Source organism: Clarias gariepinus, chromosome 20 (genome assembly GCF_024256425.1).
Source record: "Clarias gariepinus isolate MV-2021 ecotype Netherlands chromosome 20, CGAR_prim_01v2, whole genome shotgun sequence".
Lineage (NCBI taxonomy): Eukaryota > Metazoa > Chordata > Actinopteri > Siluriformes > Clariidae > Clarias > Clarias gariepinus.
Window position 1 is genome coordinate 14,594,593 of NC_071119.1, and position 23,392 is coordinate 14,617,984.

A 23,392-nucleotide genomic window follows, 5' to 3' on the forward strand; every position below is an offset into this window, starting at 1 on the left:
GGAAGATGTAGTGAGGGAAATAATCAAGATAGATATCCTCTCAACAAGAACAGAGAATCTTGATGGATTCCCAGTGCTCATATATTTCAAGGTAACGTTTCTGGATACCAAAGGATACGTTTTCAAAATCGAACAAACGAAATGTTTCCGAAATGTTTAAGCTTAATGAATGAAAACTCATGTCTGAGTCTTGGGTGCTGACAAATACAGGGAGATGTGGCAGATTTGTATGCAGTTGGTATGTATGTGGGTATATGAACTGTGACAAATTAACACACCAGCAAACACTGTACTAATGAACCTGCCACTCTCTTTGCTCCAGTGCTTGAAAGCAGGTGTGCACTAGTATCTAGAGACATCAGTCTTCATCTCCCATACAAAAAGAAAGCAGACTGTTTTTGTATGAACCGAGAATCTGAGATTGACTGTGTGTCACGTTAACCCAATTGTCTGTGAGGGACAAGGAGCTTTGACAAATCTAAAACCTTGTTGATTAAAAAGGCTGTCATATATTTAAATCCCTGCAGCTCATTTAAGATTGTGTTGCAGCAAAAGCAGAGCGAGAGAGAGAGAGAGAGAGAGAGACAGAGAGAGAGAGAGAGAGAGAGAGAGAGAGATGGCAAGTCATCAAAGACAGTGGCCCTTTTAGTTGGACATGATCTTGCTACTGCCACCATGTGGATTTAGTGAGCATTGCAGCTCGTGGTTCTTCAGTCTTTCCTGTAGTTGCTATGCTGCATGAGCCAAGTGATTTGCTTGCACACTACACTTATACGCAGAGAGCCTTCACCATGCACAGAATCTACTTGTGATGTGAATCCTTAAGCACTGACAAGCTCTTGGTTGCAGCTTAATATGGCATTAATATGAGATTCAGTATGTTTCTGGATTAAGATTAGAAATTAAACATTGTGTTCACCTGTTGAGCATCTTCCCATTTTTCACGGTTCTCTTCCTCCAGTAGATTACTGATGATCTGAAAAAAGTTCTGTATGGGAAGGAAGGCAGAAAGAAAGGGAGATCCGTTTTAAAAACAGGTTTAATTTTTTTTATTATTATTAAAATATCACTATACATTTGAATCATCTATTCTTTGTTGGGTTGGTATGTGCTCATAAAATTCAAAGAATCTTTTTATAACAGAAAGAGAAATAGATATGTAGGTAGGAAGGTTGATCTACTGTAATTCTGGATAGAACAGCATCAGCTAATTTTGTCCGTCCCAACTAACATTAGCACAATCTCTCATCCTGCAGGTGCTCTATGAATAGACACACACACACACACACACACACACACACACACACACACACACACACACACACACACACACACACAAGGAAGCGTCTCTCCTGCAGTCTAAACAAATGCCATCTTGGGTAATTATGGAGAAAAGCCACACCATTGATACGTGGAGAGATGAATCTGTCAGGCGTCATCAGCCTCAAACCGCACCTGGGAGTTTCTGCTACCTTCAGTTCAGGAAGTCGTTGATCTCTTTCTCAAATACAGACGGTAGCACTTAACCCGACAGTGTGCCAACAATTATTTTTTTAAATAAAAATATGAAGAAATGTCATATATAGGAAAAAATAGATATAGTTTAAGATATAGTGTAAGATCCCGTTATCTATTCTAAAAGGAAAGCTGGTCCTGAAAGAGCTGGGTCTCTGCATGGGTGCGTTTTCTACTTGAGTGCTGATACTCCCTCTGCTGGTAATGTGCCCATATAAACACTGCATAGGCACACACAAATATCTACCTTGCACACACACACACACACACACACAGGATGGCGGTAGTTAAAAAAAAAAAAAAATCATACCCCTGCTAGATAAATACTTTAAAGACATACATTAATACAGGCATGAGAAAACAGACCTGCTCTCAAAGACAATCTGTAAACACTCCAGTTATAATGGCAGTGCCCTCTCGGAGTCATTGTGAAAACGCAATAGATAGAAATTATTTTATTGCACAAACATAAAGAGTATGAGAGTCCTTTTTTTTCAGGAGCTCTTAGTAGTGCTACAGGTTATTCAGAGCAAGGTGGTGTACTGTACTGTATACATGAACAGTTCGACAGCAAAATGCAATGAACATTTTCAGACATTTATTCATTTCGGCAAGGTTGTCTGTAATGAAACATTTAATTTGAAACCTTGTTTTATAAGGTTAAAATTTCCACATTTGAACGAAGTACAGGATGATTTGACACCTGATTATAGAGCAAAAATCAACACTTTCTGGCGAGGCAATCATTCCACTTTTTTTTTTTTTTTTTTTTTTGCAACTTACTTTCATACCTCTTGTGCAACACAGCAGTTGCCATGAGTGGTTCGAATACTTTCAGAGGGTTTTTGTGGAATTGTAATCCCAGTAACTTCAGCAGTAATGCATTATAGGTATGTATCACCTAAAGTCAACAATATGTTCTGCGCAATAGGCTTGTGTATCTTTCAGTTAAATGCTGCATACATGCGGATGATGCTCATATGGTTTCTTGTGATCTTCAACAATTTTTGTAAATAAAAGGATCCCAGAGGAAAGGATATTTAAAAGAATTTTAAAAAATAATAACATTTATGACACCCATGAGGTGAGTGTAAAACCAAAGTGACCTATAGTGTATTTCTCCTGTCACTCACTTTTTTCTTGATGCACAAAATCTCAAATAATAATATTAAATTATTGGTCACCTGTACCTTACAGCACAGTGAAATGATTTTTTTTGTGCATATTCCAGTTAGGGTCAGAGCGTAGGGTCAGACAGGATACAGCACCCCCTGGAGCAGATAGGGTTAAGGGCCTTGTTAAAGAGCTCAACAGTGGCAACTTGGTGGTGCAGGGGCTCGAACCTCTGACCTCCCGATCAGTAAACCAGTAACCGACAGCCTTAACCGCTTGATCCTCCACTGCCCTAGTAAATAGGCCTCCTTTCAAGTTTTAAACGAGCTCTCTTCAAGCTCTACAATACTTCACAACATTTGCACCACTTTTAACCTCAGGAAGAAATATCAGAGTGCTCCTGTACTGTATATGGACTCACTTTATTCTCATCTCACTCTCATTCATGCATCTTATGCTGAGTCCAAAAAGAGCAAGTAAAGAGCTCTCTGCAAGGGCTCACTGAATTCTCATCTGGACTTAACTTTTTTTTCTTTCTCATAGATATCTGACTTTATTATTATCCACACAATTAATTGTTGGTTGTAATGATTAATTTTTTATAAGATTTGTAGGCTGAATAAACAGATTGAAAATGATTGTAGGCTGGAAATACCCAAGTTTTATTTTTTATTTTTTTGTAAATCTATTATACTTCATTATTTAAGATTAATTTGTTATATATAACAGTAAGTCTATTTATTCTACCTTGTAAAATAACAACAAAGGTGCTATTGGTTAGTGGTTACTGTAGAGCAATAAAGTTACTATTTAACATGCACTATATAAAAATGTTACCCTTTTTGTAGAATTCTTTCAATCTGCAGACTAACTGTAATAAAAAAATAGCTTAGTGCCTAGAAATTTCTTAACAGTTTTCATCCTAAACCTTTACACAACATAGGTCTATCACAGAATCATTTATAACAATAAGAAGATCTTTACAGCTATCTAACTGCTTTACTTTCTTAAGAACTCCAACTGTTCCCGGCTCATAAAGCCAGGTGTAAAAGGCAAACACTGCAGTAAGTCGTATATAAAATGAGCCAGTAAGGGGACGCTCAGTGGGTAAAGTGCTGGAATGCTAATCAGAATGTCCCTGGTTTGAACCCAGGTGCTGCCGCGCTGCCACTGTTAAGCCCTTGAACAAGGTCGTTCATCCTCAGCCGATCAAGTACAATTGAGAGCAGAAATTTCAACCTGACACTATAAGAAACCGCCACCAAAACAATGGATATATCTACAGGGAGGGGAGTATTCACTGCTTGATGTGCCCGACGGCATGTGGACCGATCATTACCTTATAGACTCACATAGTGCTCCACAGTGGCTCTAGTATTGCTCATTTTCTTCTCCAAAGGAAGAAAAAAAAATGCCATTTATAAAGTTGAGTGAAGTTTAGCAAGTTTACCTCCCTTACAAATAAAATACATTAGAAACATATCAGACAAATTAGAAACTAAATTGAGGCTGAAATGAGAATCATTAATTATGTTTTCTGAGTTATAGATGAGCAAGCTTTGAGCAGAAAGATTTTCCATGGGGGTTTTGCGTGCACCAAAATGCAACTACTTTCGGTTTGATTCACAAATATAACATGATAAGGCTAATACATATTTATTAAAGCTCTAATTTGCATACTTAAATAACCACAAAAACAACTGAAGACTGATTAATCCGTTATGCCAAAATTGTGGGAGGTGGAGCTTTTTAAAAAATCACTCAATATTCACACTTATATAATCCAAGCAATTTTGATGAAATATTTGTGGTTTTTAGCACCCTTGGAACTCAAAGAAAACATGCACAAAATATTTTAATTAGTTTGCAATACTTCCTGCTTCATTTGAAAAAAAATTAATCTGAAACTCCAAACTTATTATGATTATTTAATGTTGCTGTCAAACTGTTCAGATTTTCTTGTCTAGTGTGTGCAATCAAATATCTTACATTGTGTACCTAATAGAATTATACCAATGGCATTAAAACAATCTATGCAAAATAATATATAATAACAAAAACTCTAATATAATCTCTTTTAGTGTTAATAATTTCACTTTTCTTTATATTACTAACATTATACAGAATGTTATAATTTCTATAATAACAGCTAATTCGAAAGGACTTATGAGTATTTTGCATGCTCATATGGTTTAAAGGCGGAGTATATATATTTAAATAATTTATATGTTTAAAAAACAATAATGGTAAAGAAAATGCATGATTTTTGATACAGTTGCCCAGAAATATCCATTTTTTATGGCTGTTTGGCGCCCGCTAGAGCTCGCATGAGCAGTGTCGTCACAGCAGTAATAAACGTCATACCACGCCTATGAAGAATTTATTTATTTATTTATTTTAAACAGTGGTAGATTGTATGTCTAAACTCTTTATTGTTTTTCTAATGTACTGTTAGTCTCAACAAACCATAGATTTTAGGACTGACGTTACGCTTTTTCTTTTTCTTTCTTCTGTTAATTTGATCAGTCCAAAGAATCTGACAGTCTAATCTGTTCTGTTCTGTTCTTGAGCTTTATCAGTGGTTAATCACCTTGTTGTAAAGTATCTGTGTTTACTTCTTAAAGTCATCTCCTGAGTGAAGACTTTGACAATGACACATCCATCATCTTAAAAGTGTTTATGACATGTTCTGAAATGGTTCTTCTTTACCATGGACAGAATTCCGCATCCATGCACTTTAGTTCTATCCCGTGGTCTTTTGCTGTAGCTGAGCTTGCAATTCAATTGCTACCTTTAAGGACTGGTGTACCTCTTTGGACCTCATGTTGAGAGTTCGAGTGAACAGCTACCAAACGCAAATGTAACACTCAAAATGACCTCTAAGCCTTCTATTTGCTTGAGTAGTTATGAAGTAATGACAGGTCAAACCACATCTGGTCATGCAACTACGTGTCAGCCATTTGTTCCATTATTTATGACTCCCCGAGAATGGCTGTAAATCCAGAATGCTAAGTTCTACAATTATGTCAAACTCCTTGTCAAGGTCTTGACTTGACTTAATGCGATATTGAGTTACATTTTAATTTCAAAGATTTTTTCTAAAATTTATGGACCTGACTGTATATGAAACTTATTAACATTTTCTACATTTAATTTTTAGATTCATCTATTATCAACCCTATAATAAAAATGGCTTCTATCTTTAAAGCCACACGATAATTTATTTCTATAAGGTTTTATCTGTAAAGCACCAATTAATGTTCAGAAAGTACACCCAAAGGTCAATCAGTGTTACATTAGATGTTTAATGAATACTTTAAAGTTTCCAAAAGTATGTTCAATTTAATTCAATTCCATTTTTATCAGTGTCACAAAGCATATTTAATAAAATAAAAATAATATAATAATAATATAAATAGAAAAGTTTGAACTGTTTAGCTTTATCAGTTTATTTCTAATAAGCAAGCCGGAGGTGATGACAGAAGGAAGGAGACCCCTAAAAAGATTAAAAAGAAAAAACTTCTCGTTTGAGTGACACCAGACGGCATGACCATTAAAAAAATCCCTTCTATAACTGTATGCTACAAGTTCGAAAGTGCAACTGTACTGTATAACAGGAAATTGTTTTACTTAACATGAACTCCACTTGATGTTACCAGCTGTTCACTGATGGGTATAAATTTGTTTGCAGCAATTTCAGTCGAGCATTTTAAGCTACTCCAGTCATAAGCCATTTATAGAAAAAGTGTTTGTATCATGCAAACACCCTTTAAAACTCTAGGTTAAGCCTTGTACCTGGGTCTCCCACATAGATGATGGTGACGCTTATCACTGGACCGCATGTACTGCCATGGCAACAGATATACCAGATCAACCTATTGATTTCTTTCTCTGGTCAGAGAGAACCCAGGGAAACTTCGCTGACCAACTCTGCAAAAATTTCACTGAATTTAAATAATTTATTTAAAATTTATATTTTACTTTATATTAACCTTATAGCATAGTTTTTTTCCCATGTCCTGTTACTTTGTTTTATTTCCCAATTTTACCTGCCAGTTTAAGTGGATTTAGGAACATTTAATGCCTAAATTCTATTGTTCCACAAGTCAGGAACATAGCCTGTGATAGACTCAGTGCAAGGCAGAAAAATGGATGTCATATTTCAATATCATATGTATTTTTCACTTTCCAGCTCATGATGCATGAGGCATTTGACTCGCCAGAACGCAGAGTTCATTTGCCACAGGCAGGCAAGCAAGCGTTAATGTCAAGCACTAAGTGAGCATGGGTTGCTAAGACGGATTTGACCAGAGGGCATGGGAAACACGGTGTGATGTCACACATAATAATAAGCTCCTTGGCCATGAGAAGACACAGCAGTTTAGCAGATATATAACTGTTTATTGATATTGAGTATGCGACCCTGAATACAGGATAAAGAGGTATAGAGGATGAGTGAGTGAGAGAGTGAGTGATAATGAATATTGAGTGATATATCTTTGTATATTAATCCCAAGTTTTAAACCTGTTTATTTTAAGTAGATACGTACCAATGGTTGTGTTATTAATGTTTTTTTCTTTTTCGTATCAGCTCTGCATTTAGACAAATAATTTAGATAATTTAATATAATTTGTAAAAGGAGACTTTGGAATAGAGGTCATGAGAAACTGCATGTCAGTGTATACAAGCATTCAAACTCCTGGCAAACTGGTAAAATATTACTGTTTAACACCATCAAACTTTAGGAATCAAACAACTATAGCATGTTCTTTTTGCATTACACTACATTTACATGAGTCCAACAGTAGCAACTTGGTGGTGGTGAGGTTTAAACCTGGTACCTTCTGCTCAAAGTCCAATGACTTAACCACTGAGCTACCCCTGCCCCCTGTTATAAATGATAACAAAACCTTAAATTAATCTATGAATCACTATAAAATCTCTTCTTAAAAGAAAATAACATTTACCTGCACATCATCTGAAGACGGTTCATAGCTGGCCCTTTTAAAAGTGTCAGTAACATTCCACAAGATTTCCACAGAGGAGAGCAAGTCACCGGCATAGAAGTTGCGTCTCTGAGTGAGGTCCAGCAATACTTTGGTTACCTGGGACATGCCATCTCCTGCCAGATTTCTCTGACCCTTGGCAAGGTGTCCCTGGACCTAAGAAAAACGGATTAAAAAAGAATTGGCCTTAATGAGTTGGCTTCAATAACATCCTTTTAATGTCATGACACAGACTAAAAAGGGAGAATGCTTGCAGAAAAGACAGACCTACTCTAATGGTTATCATTAGTCCTTACTATTTCATTTCATCCAAACTCCTTGTTTTCTCTGATTCAGCTCAAATGACAATCTACAGCCAGACATTTGCAGCTAAAACAAAAGAACTCAGATTTCTTTCAGATTTTGGTTTCATTTGTTGATCAGTGCATTACAGTACTTGGGTTTTACACTAGAAACTACTTAACTGCAATAAGGCAACCAGCACCAAAGCACTTAGAACCAAATTTACAGGCATTTTATGAAAAAGAGCTGCTGTGGGACTGCTGCAAATCATAATTAAATGCACACACACACACACACACACACACACACACACACACACACACACACACACACACACAAATAACAATGACTAACAATGGTCTATTAATTGGGTAGGAAAATAGCAGACCTGAATGCAATCTAACTGGGTAGGAAAATCTTCTTTTTACTTCCCCACTGACTGATCTTTCACCATTGTGGTTTTGTACCTACCGACTGCTGTAAATATCTGTACTCATTCTGGATGCATCGAGCATAGCTGGGCTGCTCCCAGTACGCTACCCCACGATGATCTAAAGAGCAGCGTCGGCTTGTGGTGCCTGCAGAATAAGAGAAAAGAACCACAGTAAGAAAAAAAAAAGGATAATGATATTTTATGATAAAGCTGCCCTGTAAGCCCAGATGAATGTGTTTAAACTACTGCCTTAAAACTTTAGAAAAAGTAATATATTATAAACAATATAAAGCCATTTGAGATGAATAATCTTAAATGGGTAATGCACTGGAAACTATTTAAATCAAGTTATTTGTACCTCGAAGCTGCTGTAAAATTAGTAGTACTGCTGTCCATATACTCAATTTTTAGGAACAGTCTTTTAGAAAAACTGTCTTTTAAAAGAAATCTTTAAATAAGATATACCCTTACTGTTTGGAGGACGCTGTGATCGGAAATCCAAAGCAGATTAAAAACTGAAGGAATCATGGATGGGGATGTTAATCTCTATGAATGCTCAAAATAAAAGTTTCCTTTTTTTAAAATTTATTTGTCTTTGCAACATTGTATTTGAATTATTTAATTAATGTTGTCACAACATCAATAAACAACATTGTCCAGACATTGTTCCAATGGTAAACATCATTACAACCAAATTACACGGCCATCCAATGTTAGGGTTCATTTTTGAGATCGTCCAATGCAATGCTTGTTTAAATTTGAAATGACATGACAACAAACAAAATGTTGATTGCTGTAGGTGAATTTAGAATGTAAATTTTATCCATGTTGCTATCTCAGAAACCGTTTCAAAAAACACTTCTCATAATACAGCAGTAGCTTGGCATACGCCTTACAAATTACCGCCTTAAGAACTAAAATTTTGCAAGAAATATGCCATGGCATACGAAACATTTGCAACATACGGGCGATAGATCCGGTCATGTGTACTTCCGGTTATGCATACATCCAGTTGCGTGTATATCCAGAAGTCGATCAAAACCTGTTTGTTTGTGTCAATGGAAAGTCAGTGGCATTTTTAGACTTTTAATGTCTATTGATTTTATATTTTCCTCTATTTAGATGTAATTTCTAAATATTTTGATTGTTTCTATATGCACAATGTGATTATATTGTTAGAAATAGGTAATATTAGTAAGATATTTTGGGTTTCTGGAACGGATTATCTGCATTTACATTATTTCCTATGGGAAAATGCATTTCACAATACACTGTAAGAAATTTTAGTGTAAGAACTCCCTTCTGGAACGGATTGATTTTGTATGCCATGGTACCACTGTACCAGTAACTAAAAGCACACTTTTATTAAATCTGCAATCTGCAAATTACATCTGCAGTCTTTATAAAAAAAAAGTTTGACATTTTTTCTCCAAATCTTAACCAAAAAGCAGCAGTTGGATGATAAGAGTACTGAAGTGTGTAATGTCCATGTGCCTCACATCCAAACATGAGAACAAGAAAATAAAAGTCAGCATTAGCACCCTTGCTATTTGCTCTGGCCTTCTGGGAAATGTTTACTTGTTCTATTTAAAACCTCTATGTTAGAAAACATATCAAGTCAAACATTTAGCTATCCCAAAAGTCTTTTATCATTTAAAGGCTTGTTAGAGCAATTATCCTTGTACATCTAATGAAAAAATGCTATCGTAGTGCACATAAACACCCCTTGGTGGTTATTTAAGGGTGCTGTAAAGTGGAAGAGTGTGTCATCTTTGGGGATCTTAGCGACTGTTTATATTTTATTGGTGTGGAGTTACCATCATGTTGATGTTCGTTTAATTGTGACAACCCCAAAGCTGTTAGTTTCTGTTGAAAGGCCATAAGAGAGGCTTTTATATAAGAACAAAATTTATTTTTCTATATAAAATATGCATAATATTACATAGGTGTAAGCTACTGTATCTTAGCCCGATTGGTTTCAGTAAACGCCACGCTACTGGCACAGACTAACACTATTTTTTCCAGTTACCCCCAACACAACAAACATATTTAAAAGCTTAAAAGCTTCACACAGAGGTACAAATCCATGTGCACACAGTTAAATCTTCCGGCTCTGTAGCAGTCACACCTGGTTGTTATCTCAGGCTCCAGTCAGCAGTCCCCACTGCATGGCACTTAGGCCTTTTTTTCTCACCCCTGCATCCACTTTCTAGGACACAATAGCAGTGAGAGTGACATGGGAGCATACAGGGTGAAATAATGTTGCAGAGAGTGTCAATGCATTCTGCTCTTAGATAAACCAACATGCCCAAGGAATGAATAAAAAAACACATACAGTGGTTTAAACAAAGAAAAATTTTACTTTAAAATATAAAATTTGCACAAGTATTCAGGCAGTGTATGTGCATACTGTTTCCATTCACCATCCCTGTGATGTTTTTATAATAGGATCGTGTAAAGGCACAGACCGGGCGAAAGGTACCACAGCTTTAAGGGTCCTACAGAACACAGCAGAATCCTTCATCGCAACACAAAAATCTTCTTAGAGCTGTCTACTGAGCCAAATTAGCATTGCACACCCGTTTATGCCAGGTGATTAAACTCAGGTCACTGTCTAAGCATCGTTTTACAATTTCTCTTCATGTCCGTGTGGATTTCCTCACACACCCTAAAAAGATGCCAGTGTGAATGCAAATGTGAGCGCATCGTACCCTGAGATCCACCACAACCCCGACCAGAATAAAGCAGGCAGAAGATGAATTAATGATTAGACAGATTTAATGATAATTTGTTAGGTAGAATATACAGTGAAATGGAGGTCAAAGTAATATTTTGAAACGAATGAGTGATGTAAATTTATTAGACTAAAGCTGGCTCAGCATTTGATATCCGCATTTATCAACTGGCCCCACTGTTACAAAAAAGGCAATGTTTCTGCTTTGTCGATGGATATTGGTCCTTCCTTTCCAAGGTAAGTGTCGTGTAAGTTATTAGAAAATGTATCAGTAGTATTTAAGGACATCTAGTTAAGTTTAGAAAAACGCTCATAGTTTTTGTATAAGGATTTGCACTAATGTCAATCTTCACTGGCTTCAGATATCATTCACTAAATAAGCTAATAGAATTCATATATGGATTAGATTGTAATTTATTTTATTCTAGTTACTCAGAAATATAATAAAAGTCAATCATATTTTTCGTGCCTATTTTATGCTTTGCATTAGCTTAGTTGCATAACCTACAGTAAACACCACTGTTCATTGTTAAAAATCATAAAAGAAAAATGGCTCATTCACCACCTTAATTTCTGTTCAACCTTTTGTTTTTCTGTTTGTTTGTTTGTTTGTTTGTTTGTTTGTTTGTTTGTTTTAGTTTGTTAAAAGTGCCATTTTCAAAAGGTTGACAGAAGTTGACTTGGTTTTGCTTTGAGACCATTTGATAGGATCTAAAATCCTGATAATAAACGACACAAACTGCGCAAGTATTTCTATTTTCTGTGAACACAATTAAAAAGGCTACTGCATTACCAGTCAGGAGCCTATGGTATGAAATAACACTTTGCTAATTTGGGCTTCAATTTGCCCTTGTGTCACATATACAACTCCCTCATACCTGTGGCGTTAGGTGGGCATCTATTGAATGCTAATTCTCCAGATGGTGTTCTTCTCCACAACATGGAAACTGCATAGTCCTCAGGACAAATCTCATAGGGAGCTAGACAAGAGCAAACAGAAAGACTTAATGGAATTGGATGTTTACAGATATAAAATAACAGGGGAAAATCAATTTTTTATGTAAAAAATGTATTACATTTTTGTTTGGATCGAGGGCCTGTAACTGCTACAGTACATGAGAGGAAAACATTAATTATAGTGGTTTTAATAATATACTTAAAACTATTTTATACTGCAAATGAAGGGCTGCCAAATGATAAATGGGATAATGTCAGACTGATAATTATAAAGATAATGTCATTTTCATATTTTCCTTAGGCACACATACGTAGTTATACAGTCTTTAAGAAAACTTTTAATTTAACAAGTCCTACCTACCCTCCTTATAGAGGGCTGAACATTTTTTGGCAAAATGCAACAGTGAAGAAACACATTACAAAGCAAAATGCAACTCATCCATAAACAGCCAAATGCATCGCTTCTATCTGCCTCAGCTTGGCAAAGTAATGGCTGCTGTAAAAAAAAAACTAATTGTGTTTAATGGATTATTAGAGAATGTTGAAGCCAAGAATAAGGATAATTATTGCCATCATTTCAATGATAAGGCTGTCATCACCTACAAAACTGGTAAAACAGGATGCATTGAAGCAAGATACATTGTACATACATCATTTGCCATTTATTTAAATGGTTCTCATGACTTTTAGCATCTTTAGTAAATTCAAAGGTTTTGTGAGTACCATGATAAAAACACTTTTTCCTTGTTCTGCCACTGTGAATCACTACAAAAAACACTATATTGCTATATTTTTTAGATTAAATCTACTAAACCAAACATCTTATTGATACTGAACTACATTTATGGCATTTTGCAAAATAATTCTGAATTTGCATTGCTATGAACACAACAATTTTGACCATATTTAGGCATTTGTGTGTTTTAACACCTGTCAGTCAAAGATACCATGCATTAAATATCATCAACTGTTAATGATTTGTGATATTTTTTCCTTAAAACTGGATTTATATCTTATTTGCAGTCAAAACCTTTAAATACTTACATTAGGATTAAAGTAAAAATGTACCCATAGAGATTTAAATAACTAATAATCCGCTGCATATATTGTACAGCTCCTCAAAAAAAAAAGAAGGAATTATTCATATTCTGCTTTTATTCAGCCTTCTCCTCACTTATGTGGGCACAGCTTATTCCTGGAGCTTGTTGTCTATACAGTTACCTGGGCAACGCTGCTCGCTGCATTTGTGGACCTCCTCTCCATTGCCCTCACACTGTTGCCCTGTGACAGCTAGGCCTTGGCACACCCGTACACGCCGCTGCCAGCCCCCATCACATGACTTTGAACACCCACTCCATGGCCCCCAAGGGTTCCACTGTCCATTTGCTAAGACACACACACACAAAGAGAAGGAGAGAGAGTAATAAGAGTCATCTCCATTACTTTATTTCTTTATTATTGTTAAGGATGCACTATTGTTCATAAAATTCATCCTTCTGAACCCCAGTAATGCCACATTGAATAACAGGATATTTGGTCTAAAAATTTGGCAATTATGGCAGGCAAAGCTACAGTGTGATAAACTTTATTTATACAGTATGTTAGCTGGATTGTTAAGTATATTGGGGTTTTTCATGGCTCTAACATACAGTATACAGTAAAAAGATTTTAATGTTTTTTCCCCATATACTTAATTAACAGAAATCATGTGTAATAATGACATTTACAGTACATCCATTATTCAACACATTTACATTTGGGCATTTACGAGACGCTCTTATCCAGAGCGACTTACATTTTTATCTCATTACACATCTGAGCAGTTGAGGGTTAAGGGCCTTGCTCAAGGGCCCAACAGTGGCAACCTGGTGGTTGTGGGGTTTGAACCTGGGATTTTCCGAACCGTAGTCCAATGCCTTAACCACTGAGCTACCCCTGGCTCTGAATTAGAGGATAGTGGGCAAATGTGGCCATAATTTCTCTTCCTTTGCCAGTATTTAAATATATTTTATCATAAACCTTTAAAAGCTGTCAGCATAGTTTATGGTGCTTTAATGAAGAGCATAAAATGCTGCATACTAAGATGGCTCTGCTTTGGTGCTCGGATAAATAATAAAAGTAAAACATAAGCATATAAAAAGGAAAGCTTCCTTATGGTGACCAGCTATCGCTAAACGTAAGGCAAATGTTTATATTAATGGCTATAATTCTATTGACTGTAATACATTTTCATTAAATGCAGGAAGACATCTAAAATATTTACAAAACAAACTAGATGAAACAATAATGAATAAATAGATTTAAATTTACAATCCACACATTCAATTCAATTCAATTCAATTCAATTCAATTCAATTTTATTTGTATAGCGCTTTTAACGATTTACATCATCACAAAGCAGCTTTACACAATCAAAAGAACTAAGTTTGTATGAAATGTGAATGTGTATGAATCAAAATGATATGATTGTCCCTGATTGTCCCTGATGAGCATGCCTAGGACGACGGCGACAGTGGCAAGGAAAAACTCCCTGAGATGGTAATAGGAAGAAACCTTGAGAGGAACCAGACTCAACAGGGAACCCATCCTCATCTGGGTGAAAACAGATAGCAGGCACATCAGCTGTCTTTATGCTTTCCATACTTACCACACTTTTCATTTACTGTTAATTTATGTTTCAGAAATATTACGAAGTAAAAATTTCAACAAACCGTTTTCAAGTTATCACAAAAACCCACACAAAAAAAGAGTAGTGCTTAAAAAAAATCATAATAAAAAAAACATCTTAAAGGTGGTATCAGATTTCATCAGATCCCCCAAATCTGTCTTTTGTCACTCGCTTCAACATCATGTCATGACCACATACTGTATGACAATAACCTGGCATTTAATATCATAAATCAACGGAAATGATCATTGACTACAGCAAAACAAAAATTTTGAACAATTGCAATAAAGCTCTATTACCTCCACTCCATAATCACCACTACTACGTCATCACTGTTACACCTTGTGCCATCGAAAGCTCAACTAGAATGATGCTTTTTTAAATAATTATTATCATTAATTCATGTTTTTGTGGAGTTCACCCAGTCCACCTTATATGCCAGACCTGCTGCTGCTAGTGTTACTGCAGTGCTCTTAATTGTCCAAATGAATCACAAGGGAAAAATGTACCAGATATTGATTCAAGCTGACTAAACATTGCATTTGGAAAAGCACCCTGAACTCGCCTATCTGATTTTTACTGCGGAAAAATTACAGTACATTATGATTTTTTTTTTACCGAGCGTAAGTATTACTCACTAGTTTATTCTAGTATTATATTGCCCTGAAGATCAAATTTTCCACTTAATAATTTATTCCATTAAGAATGTATGAAATATCATGACCTAACATTGGTAAGAAATTAGTGTGTGTGTGTTTGTGTGTAAATGTGGCTGGTAGAGTTATAAGATCAATCAGATCTGACTGATCTTATAACTTTATATTAATCTGATACAGCCAAGCCAAGAAAAAGCCACCACCTAAATTTAACTAAGCAAATAGAGCCTTCCATTCGATAATTACTGCAGTGATTAATACGGTTCAGCTGCCAACAATTTATTTATCCCTAACTGATGCAGTGAGTAGCTTCTAATTTCCTAAACATCCATGTCAGAAGAAATATCTTGTGTTTGTTATAAAGATGTTGCTCTGTTTCAAACGAATCAAATTATTGACCTTCATCAAGCAAAGAAAGCAACTAAGGTGATTGCTGAAACTACTGAAATTGGGTTAGGAACTGAATAATGCATCATTAAAACAGCTGTGTTGAGTACTTTGCTAGGCAGCATTGATAGATGGTGCAACATTGAAAAAAGGTGGTGGTCTGATGAGTCCAGATTCACCCTGTTCCAGAGCATCAGATAAGATGGATGAAGTCAGGAACCCATCATGGTACATGGCATTGTGATGGAAATAGTTTAAAGAAACCAGAGACTCAGTCTAAGTCACAATAAGAGCAAAATAGTTCATTGGAGACTGCGCAGAATATCTCCACCAACACCCCCCACCCCCCCACCCCCACCCCCACCCCCCAAGCATGCGCGCGCACACACACACACACACACACACACACACACACACACATATAGTGTAAAGTGCATCTGTGTGAGAGAGGTACTTTCCCTTCTCTCACCCTGCTTATATATACTGAAGATCACTCGCGTTCACTCGAAATATATATGTTGCTGGACAGATGTTTTTGTAGCCTTTTCCCTAAAGCTGGGATGTTGAAATTATGGGTCCCCCACCTTGTTACTGTAACTTCCCCTTCAAGAGGAACATGTTGGTCTAGCACTAAGGCCTTCTGTCATCACTATAAGGTGTCATCACCTTAAGCTTGGACAATTTGACACGTACACACAAGTATCTTCTTTACCATATAAGGTTACCCTTTGTATGCTTTTATTGGTTGGGTCTAGGTTCAGGAATGGCATGTGCCCATGATGAAGGAAGCTTTGCGAGTCAGACTACGTGACTATACTGAATGACCAGGTTTTTCCATCAATACATTTTCCATCCCTGATGGCACGGGCATATTGCAAGATGACAGTGCCAAGATTTATTGGGCTCAAATTGTAAAACAGTGGTTCAGGAAGCAAGATACATTATTTGCACATTTAGACTGTCCACCACAGAGTCCAGACCCTAACCCCCTTGATAATCTTTCCGACTTTCTAATCATCAACACAAGATCTTGGAGTAAAATTAATACGACTATGGGTGAAAATAGATAATCAAAGTTGACTCTTTGATTGCAATGGTGCAAGCCTTGAATATATTCTGAAATGAGTGGGAAACAGGAAAAATGGTCTAAGGTCTAAGGACTTCATCACACTCTAAAGAAGACCATGACGTCCTAAAAATATCAAGTACAACGTCCCTTTCAGGTTCTCAATCCATCTATCATGTTATCCAAAGTTATTATTACGTCCAATCAGATCACATCACGCTTTTACAAGGGGCTTATAACACGCTTGCTATGTTGTAGTTGCGCTTGGCGGGTAAGAATAGATACCAAGACACTTGCAGAGCTTTTCAGTACAAAGTGATGAATCTGTGTGGAGCCTTATCCAGTATTTATACCAAATTCTCTGAACATCACATAGATGCACTGATAACCTGATGCACCGATGAACTTTATGTGGTCTTCTACAACGTGGCATGGACCCATCATGATCATAGTACAAGCCTGAAGAGGTTGTTGTTAGAACTTCATTGACATACAGTACAGTAGCAACAACACTGTGACATCCCAATAACAACTCCGTCAGAACGGCATCCAATCTTTCCCATCTGCGCTATGCTTACAGTACATTAAAGAAATCCCTTAATGCTTGTTTTGATAGAAAGGTGTCTGAAAAACAGTGGACGTCACCATATTGCATATACTGTAGAGCTGTGTAAGTGAAGACCAGTCAAAGTACTTATGCAGGGTTATGTTGGGTCCTGGCATTCAGGTATATCTTATTTTGACTCATAGACCTACCTAAATACTGTTGCAGAAGTAGAATTCTTTATGGCAGCAGCATTCCCGAATGGCAGTGACCTCATTCAGTAAGGCAGTAAGAACTGCCACAGTGCAAAAATTGTTCAGGGATGTTGTTCAGGAGCATGACAAAGTGGTCAAGGTGCTGACCAAATTTCTCAGATTTTAATCTGATTGAGCATCTTTGGGATTGGCTTGGACAAAAGGTCAAATCCATGGAAGCCCCACCTCTCAGATTATCTCAGCACACATTCAATCTATGCCTTGAAAGGTCAGAGCTGTTTTCGTGGCACATGGGGGACTTACACTTTATTAAGCCTTTTGGTTTTAATGTTTTGGCTGATCAGTGTGTATCAGTGCAAATACTGAATACAACATATTTGAAAAAGGAAGTATAATGGCTCCCTGAATAAAATCATGTTAATTATAGGGGCTGTATAAAAGTATATAATTTGACAGATGAAAGTTCACAAAAAAGATTCTATTATATTTATCCCTTCATAATACAGTATGATGGCAATTATGCTGCCTAATTGCGGAGTGACCTGATTTTACTGAAAGAAAGAAAAATAAAAGTAAAAGAAAGAAATGAGCACCTACCATATAAACATGTATTATTAAGTTTATGTAGTCCTGTAAAAACTACTGGTCAGCCCGACAATTCACAAGGTAATTTTCCTAACGTAACTAATATTTATTCATATAAAATAATCACTTACCATGTACAATTTTTCTCTAATAAAGAATATTTCATTTAATTTTACTCTAACGCTTTTAAAATAGACATTGCCAAAATGTGTTTTACAGAAAATTATGGCCATATGATTTTTATTTAAGGCCTTTCTATTTGCAGTACTTCTTTAATGGGTAATAATCCCTAAAAATCAGACTTTACTGAGATATTCTGTTTATTGAGACTGAGGCTGAAATGCTGGCTGGACTCATTTTGTCATCAATTGTGTCGTATTCTGTACAGTGACCATAAGGGCTTCTTCACACAGTTTTTACCTGTGCACTCGGGGTTGTGGCACTCTCGGCTCTCTGCCCAGTGACCACGACACTCTGAACCGCCGTGAGCAGCAGCTGAGCACTGCCTCTTCCTCTGCTGCGTCCCATTGGCACAGGTCACCGAGCAATCACTCCATGCACTCCATTCCTGCCACTGACCATCCACTGTAGCGAGCCAAAGAGACAAAACATTAGAAATTATTCAGGTAACCTTAGGCCTGCTTTTGACACCACAAACAAATGTAGAATATCAACTGGAAAAACATCAAGCATGACTTAAAAAATATAAATATGGCCTCCTGTATCAAGTCAGCAGCGACTGTTTATTATGTATTCTATGTACTGTATTTAAAGCATTCTTCTATCATGGGTTTTTTTTTCTATTTTTGTACAGTTAAATATTGTACAGTTGTACAGTTAGATATTCTGTATGCATGCACAATTATTAGGTTATTAAGTATTCTGACCTTATTGTTACATATAGGCATATTTTAACCTATATAAACCTGAATCGTTTTTGTATTTAAGCCTGAGAACAGTTATATTTATCTGTGTAATGAGGGAGGGTGTGGCCTAAGGTTGGTAACACTATACATTAAGGTGTGCATGAGTAATAGGCAGCTTCTTTACCTTTACTAACAATGAATAGTCAGGCATTTTAGAGGGATGTGACACCCTTGAAATAGCAAACGAGGCACGATCACCGGATAATCAAATGTTTTGTTGCAAATAGTCAACATGGTTGCATAAAAATGTGTGCAGAAGAAAAGATGCAAATTAACTACAAGAGACTTAAGAAAAATCAAAGCTAGCATTCACCCATTTTCCATTAGTGTCACCATTTTAAATAACTGCAAACCCCCTGGAGCATCCAGAAGTACAAAGTGTTTAGTGCTCAGAGACATGGCTAAGGTAAGTAAAAAAGAAACATGATGATCACTGAACAAGACTGACAAGTTGAATCGTGAAGACCGAGCCAAGAAATACCTGCCGACATATTTTTCAAAGGTTTTATGGACAGATAATATGAGAATGACTCTTGATAGACCAGATAGATGGGCCTACTGTATGGCTGGATCACTAATGGAAACACGGCACCACTTCAAGTCAGAAACTTGAACAGTGGAGGATGGGTACTGGTATGGACTGATATTATGAAAGATGAGCAAGTTAGACATTTTCAGGCTGAAGGTGGACTTAAAACAAGTCCCAAAGCTACAGCCAGTTTCTAGAAGAACGTTTCTTCCAAATAGTGGAACGAGAAGAAGGCTGCATCATTTGGACGTGATGTTTATGCAGGACAATGCTCCATCACATACTGTATATCCAAGTTCTGCTTGGTTATCCAGATGACAGAACAAAGACTTAACCCCTTATGTATATACATGTGTAACCTTATTCAACATTCAACACCATGCTGCATTTTACTGTAGCAAAAGTTGATCATGAACAGATCAAGCGACTGATGGACTCCATGGATGGAATGTTCATAGCTGTTATTGAAAAGAAGGGTGGCTATGTTGGTCATTGAATATTGTTGACCTTCCAAAAGTGTTTATTTGTTCATTTTTTGGTTGTTTATTTGTTACACTTACATGGATGATTTAGTTGCATAATAATTTTGCACACCAATATACTCCCTATAAATACATGCAGGTTTGAGGTTTAACATTTTTCCATTGACTCAGAGCACTGTATTTGGTCAACAATACTGTACACATAATCCTTATGAATACACCTTGCCTAATAATTGTGCATGCACTGTAGAGATAGAGGCTATATAGAATACAAAGCAACTTTTAAGGAATAAATGATTTATATGTATAAGCCAGATTACACAGAAATAAATTAAAAGATAAGACAGAGATTTTTGTTCTCTCTCTCTCTCTCTCTCTCTCTCTCTCTTTGTCACACACAGGCACACAAACAAGCAAATGCAATACATTAACCTTTTCAGCTGTGGTTATACCTCATTGACAGAAATGATCTGGTTGCCTGAGAAGAGCCTGAATGAAAATCTAAAACTCCTGTTTGGCAACAGAAGATGCACTGAATGATCTGAGTCTACAGGGAAAAGAGATGCTGTGAGGAGAAGAGCTGCTAATTGCCTGGCCTTTTTTTTTTTTTTTTTTTCCTGATGAATGGGCCGAAGCTTTTAAGGAGACAAACAAAGCAGTCTGCAATCGGATGGAGCACAATCTGTCAGTTACCCCATCACAGCCAAACATTTGCTGTACAGAGAATCTCATCATCACAAATCTGCTTGCCATTCATGGGCAATTGCGGCTAAGCGATTTTCACTTCAGCCCCATGTGTCGCATCATGTCTGTAATGCCAGAGCCATTCTTTGGAGAAACAGGAAGTGCAGCTAATGTAATAAACCTTGGCCAGCTAGCCATGGGCAGTTTTGCATATCATTTTGTCTGTCTCCCAAAATCAGGTGTAAATTAGCACCATGTGTGTTGTTCAGAGCAGTGCAGGAAGTGTTGCCAGGTGCGTAGTTTCGCTGCAGGACTGATCCTCATTGGACACCAGGGTCATTGTTAATTTTTTCATAGATACTCTACTTATTTATGACACAGTGTCTAATAATATGAGGTTATTTTAGGATGCTGATAAAAGAACTATTTGGAGAAATGACACAATGAGAAACCCATAGGCTATATATTATTATGCACACAGCACTCAGTAAAATCATTTGACCCAATGTAACATGTCATATCAGCCACACTAATGTCTACATTTTTGTTCTTACATTTGAAACTTTATTACATAAGAATCTTAATGTGACCAGCATTATCAAACATGCATGTCCTTATTTACTGAGGTCATGGTTGATTATTCTTGCCATTTAATACCCATTTATAACTTGCAATTTTCAACGTGCATATTAATAAGTGTTTACTGTTTCAGTTAGAAACATGAGCTACAGATTTAGTAAAGTGAACATTAACTGAACATTCTGCCTTTGCTGGATAAGAGGGAAATTAAACATTGCCACGGTGGGTGAAATTACAATCCAATTCTTATTAGATAACAGCTTTAAGTGGTCTCAAAATTAGTGCAATGGTAATAAATTCTTTTTTTGCAGATAACTTTTATTATGAATAGTAAGGTCAGTGAAATGTGATTTTTTTATTTTTTATTTTTTGCTAGAGCCACAAGAGCACAACATCACTCACAAACAAGGAAAAAAGAGAAGAAGGCAGACCTGGGCAAAGGGCGATGTTGCAGAGTTTACTCTGAGTATCTGGGCCGTCACAGGCCCTACCATGATGCAGAGGTGGGGTGCAGACTCGGGTTCGGGTTCGGTGACCCCGACCACAAGTAAAGGAACACAGACTCCATGGAGACCACTCCTCCCATACACCATGCACTGCCAACACAGGAAAGTAATTAAGACACACCGAGACATCATTACACACACACCTTCACATGCATACTGTACATAAACATAGAAACAGACTCTGCATTTTATTAAAAAACATTAGTAGTACAAGAAAGATTTTGCAGGAAACATGCATTTTAGAATATGTTAAATGGATGAAAATGCACACAGAGTAATCATAGTGTTAATCAGTTTCATGACCGAATAATAATATAATAAGAGTTTTCGTTGTCAGGTCGAGATACGGAACACAGTGATTCCTCTTAAACATAGCCGGATTTGTAATTCAATAATGCTGTGCTTGATTTAATGATTTAATAACACGAGACAACTTTGTCTAACTACAGCTGTGTAATTTCCCTTGATTTGCTTACACTATGCTTCCCATTTATGACTGATTAAAAACAAAAAATCTTTTACTTCTTACAGCACCAATATTCGCCACATGGCATGGCATATGTCATCGTCTGGCTCAGGTGTATGTTCAATCTTGGTTCATTTTCAAAGTGTACGTTTCCTCTCAGTGTCTTTACACTTTGATAGCCAAGCACTCCTTTCCTTTCCAATTGAATAAAGAAAGCTTAAGTCCTACTCAAACATTTTTAATTAAAACCTAAATCCCTTTGCTCTTGCCACAAAAAAAGGTAGGATGAGGAACCTATATAGAGCCACCTGGAGCTGAATTAAGGATCTATCAATAAATAGAGAGCTTTTTTATCAATCAGGTGTTACTTATTAAATCAAATGTTATTATAAACCTCTGACCCTCTCATGCTTCAGTTGAAACAATAATATTAAAGTCAGACTAAGCAACAGCCTTACCGTCATTACAACTACCTGTAGTTCAATGCTTACATAATGAATATAGATGGACACGTCTTAAAAATATTTTTATTCACAAAAAAGTGGATTTTGAGATGGGTTTTATACATTTCCCGTGGAATTGCTAAAGGCTGATTTCAATAATGTAACAGACAAAGGCAGGCATGCCTAAATCACCTGTCCATGTCTGTTCGACACTAACATTGAAAATGATTTCGCTTGCATAGCTCTCCTATTCACAATTTCAAATATTGAGAAAAAAAAACTCTGACACATAAAACACTGTGCCTTGTCAAAAATATGCACAGCCACATCTATTGTAGGAAAAAAAAGCTGTACATTGGCATTCCTCTATTTTGTATGCATCCTTTGAAAAGACTGAAAGCAACTTTGATTCCAATGACAAATGCCGTCCTGGCACTTTATTGAATTTTAATGGGGAAAAGCATGTGACAAATTTTCAAGCAACATCGCGCACAGGAATTATGAGAAAAGCAGGGTCAAATTCTTACCTTGTTCATTTCCATAAAATGTTATTTTGTATATTTTATGATTTCAATCCAATGTTAATCTCTTAATAAACTTGCATAAATAAAAGCA

General features: G+C 36.5%; 1 protein-coding gene across 2 annotated transcripts in view; it reads right to left on the bottom strand.

The window, feature by feature from the left end:
* The window catches only part of adgrb3 (adhesion G protein-coupled receptor B3), a 187,934-nt gene that overhangs the window by 57,175 nt on the left and 107,367 nt on the right, over positions 1 to 23,392 (bottom strand). For both annotated transcript variants that reach the window (XM_053479702.1, XM_053479701.1), the window contains 7 exons: positions 21,794 to 21,958; positions 18,583 to 18,747; positions 13,263 to 13,427; positions 11,963 to 12,064; positions 8,389 to 8,495; positions 7,597 to 7,791; positions 920 to 988 (listed from right to left, as the gene is read on the bottom strand). In XM_053479702.1, the coding sequence (XP_053335677.1) occupies positions 920 to 988; positions 7,597 to 7,791; positions 8,389 to 8,495; positions 11,963 to 12,064; positions 13,263 to 13,427; positions 18,583 to 18,747; positions 21,794 to 21,958 (968 nt within the window). The remainder of the gene's footprint in view (positions 1 to 919; positions 989 to 7,596; positions 7,792 to 8,388; positions 8,496 to 11,962; positions 12,065 to 13,262; positions 13,428 to 18,582; positions 18,748 to 21,793; positions 21,959 to 23,392) is intronic.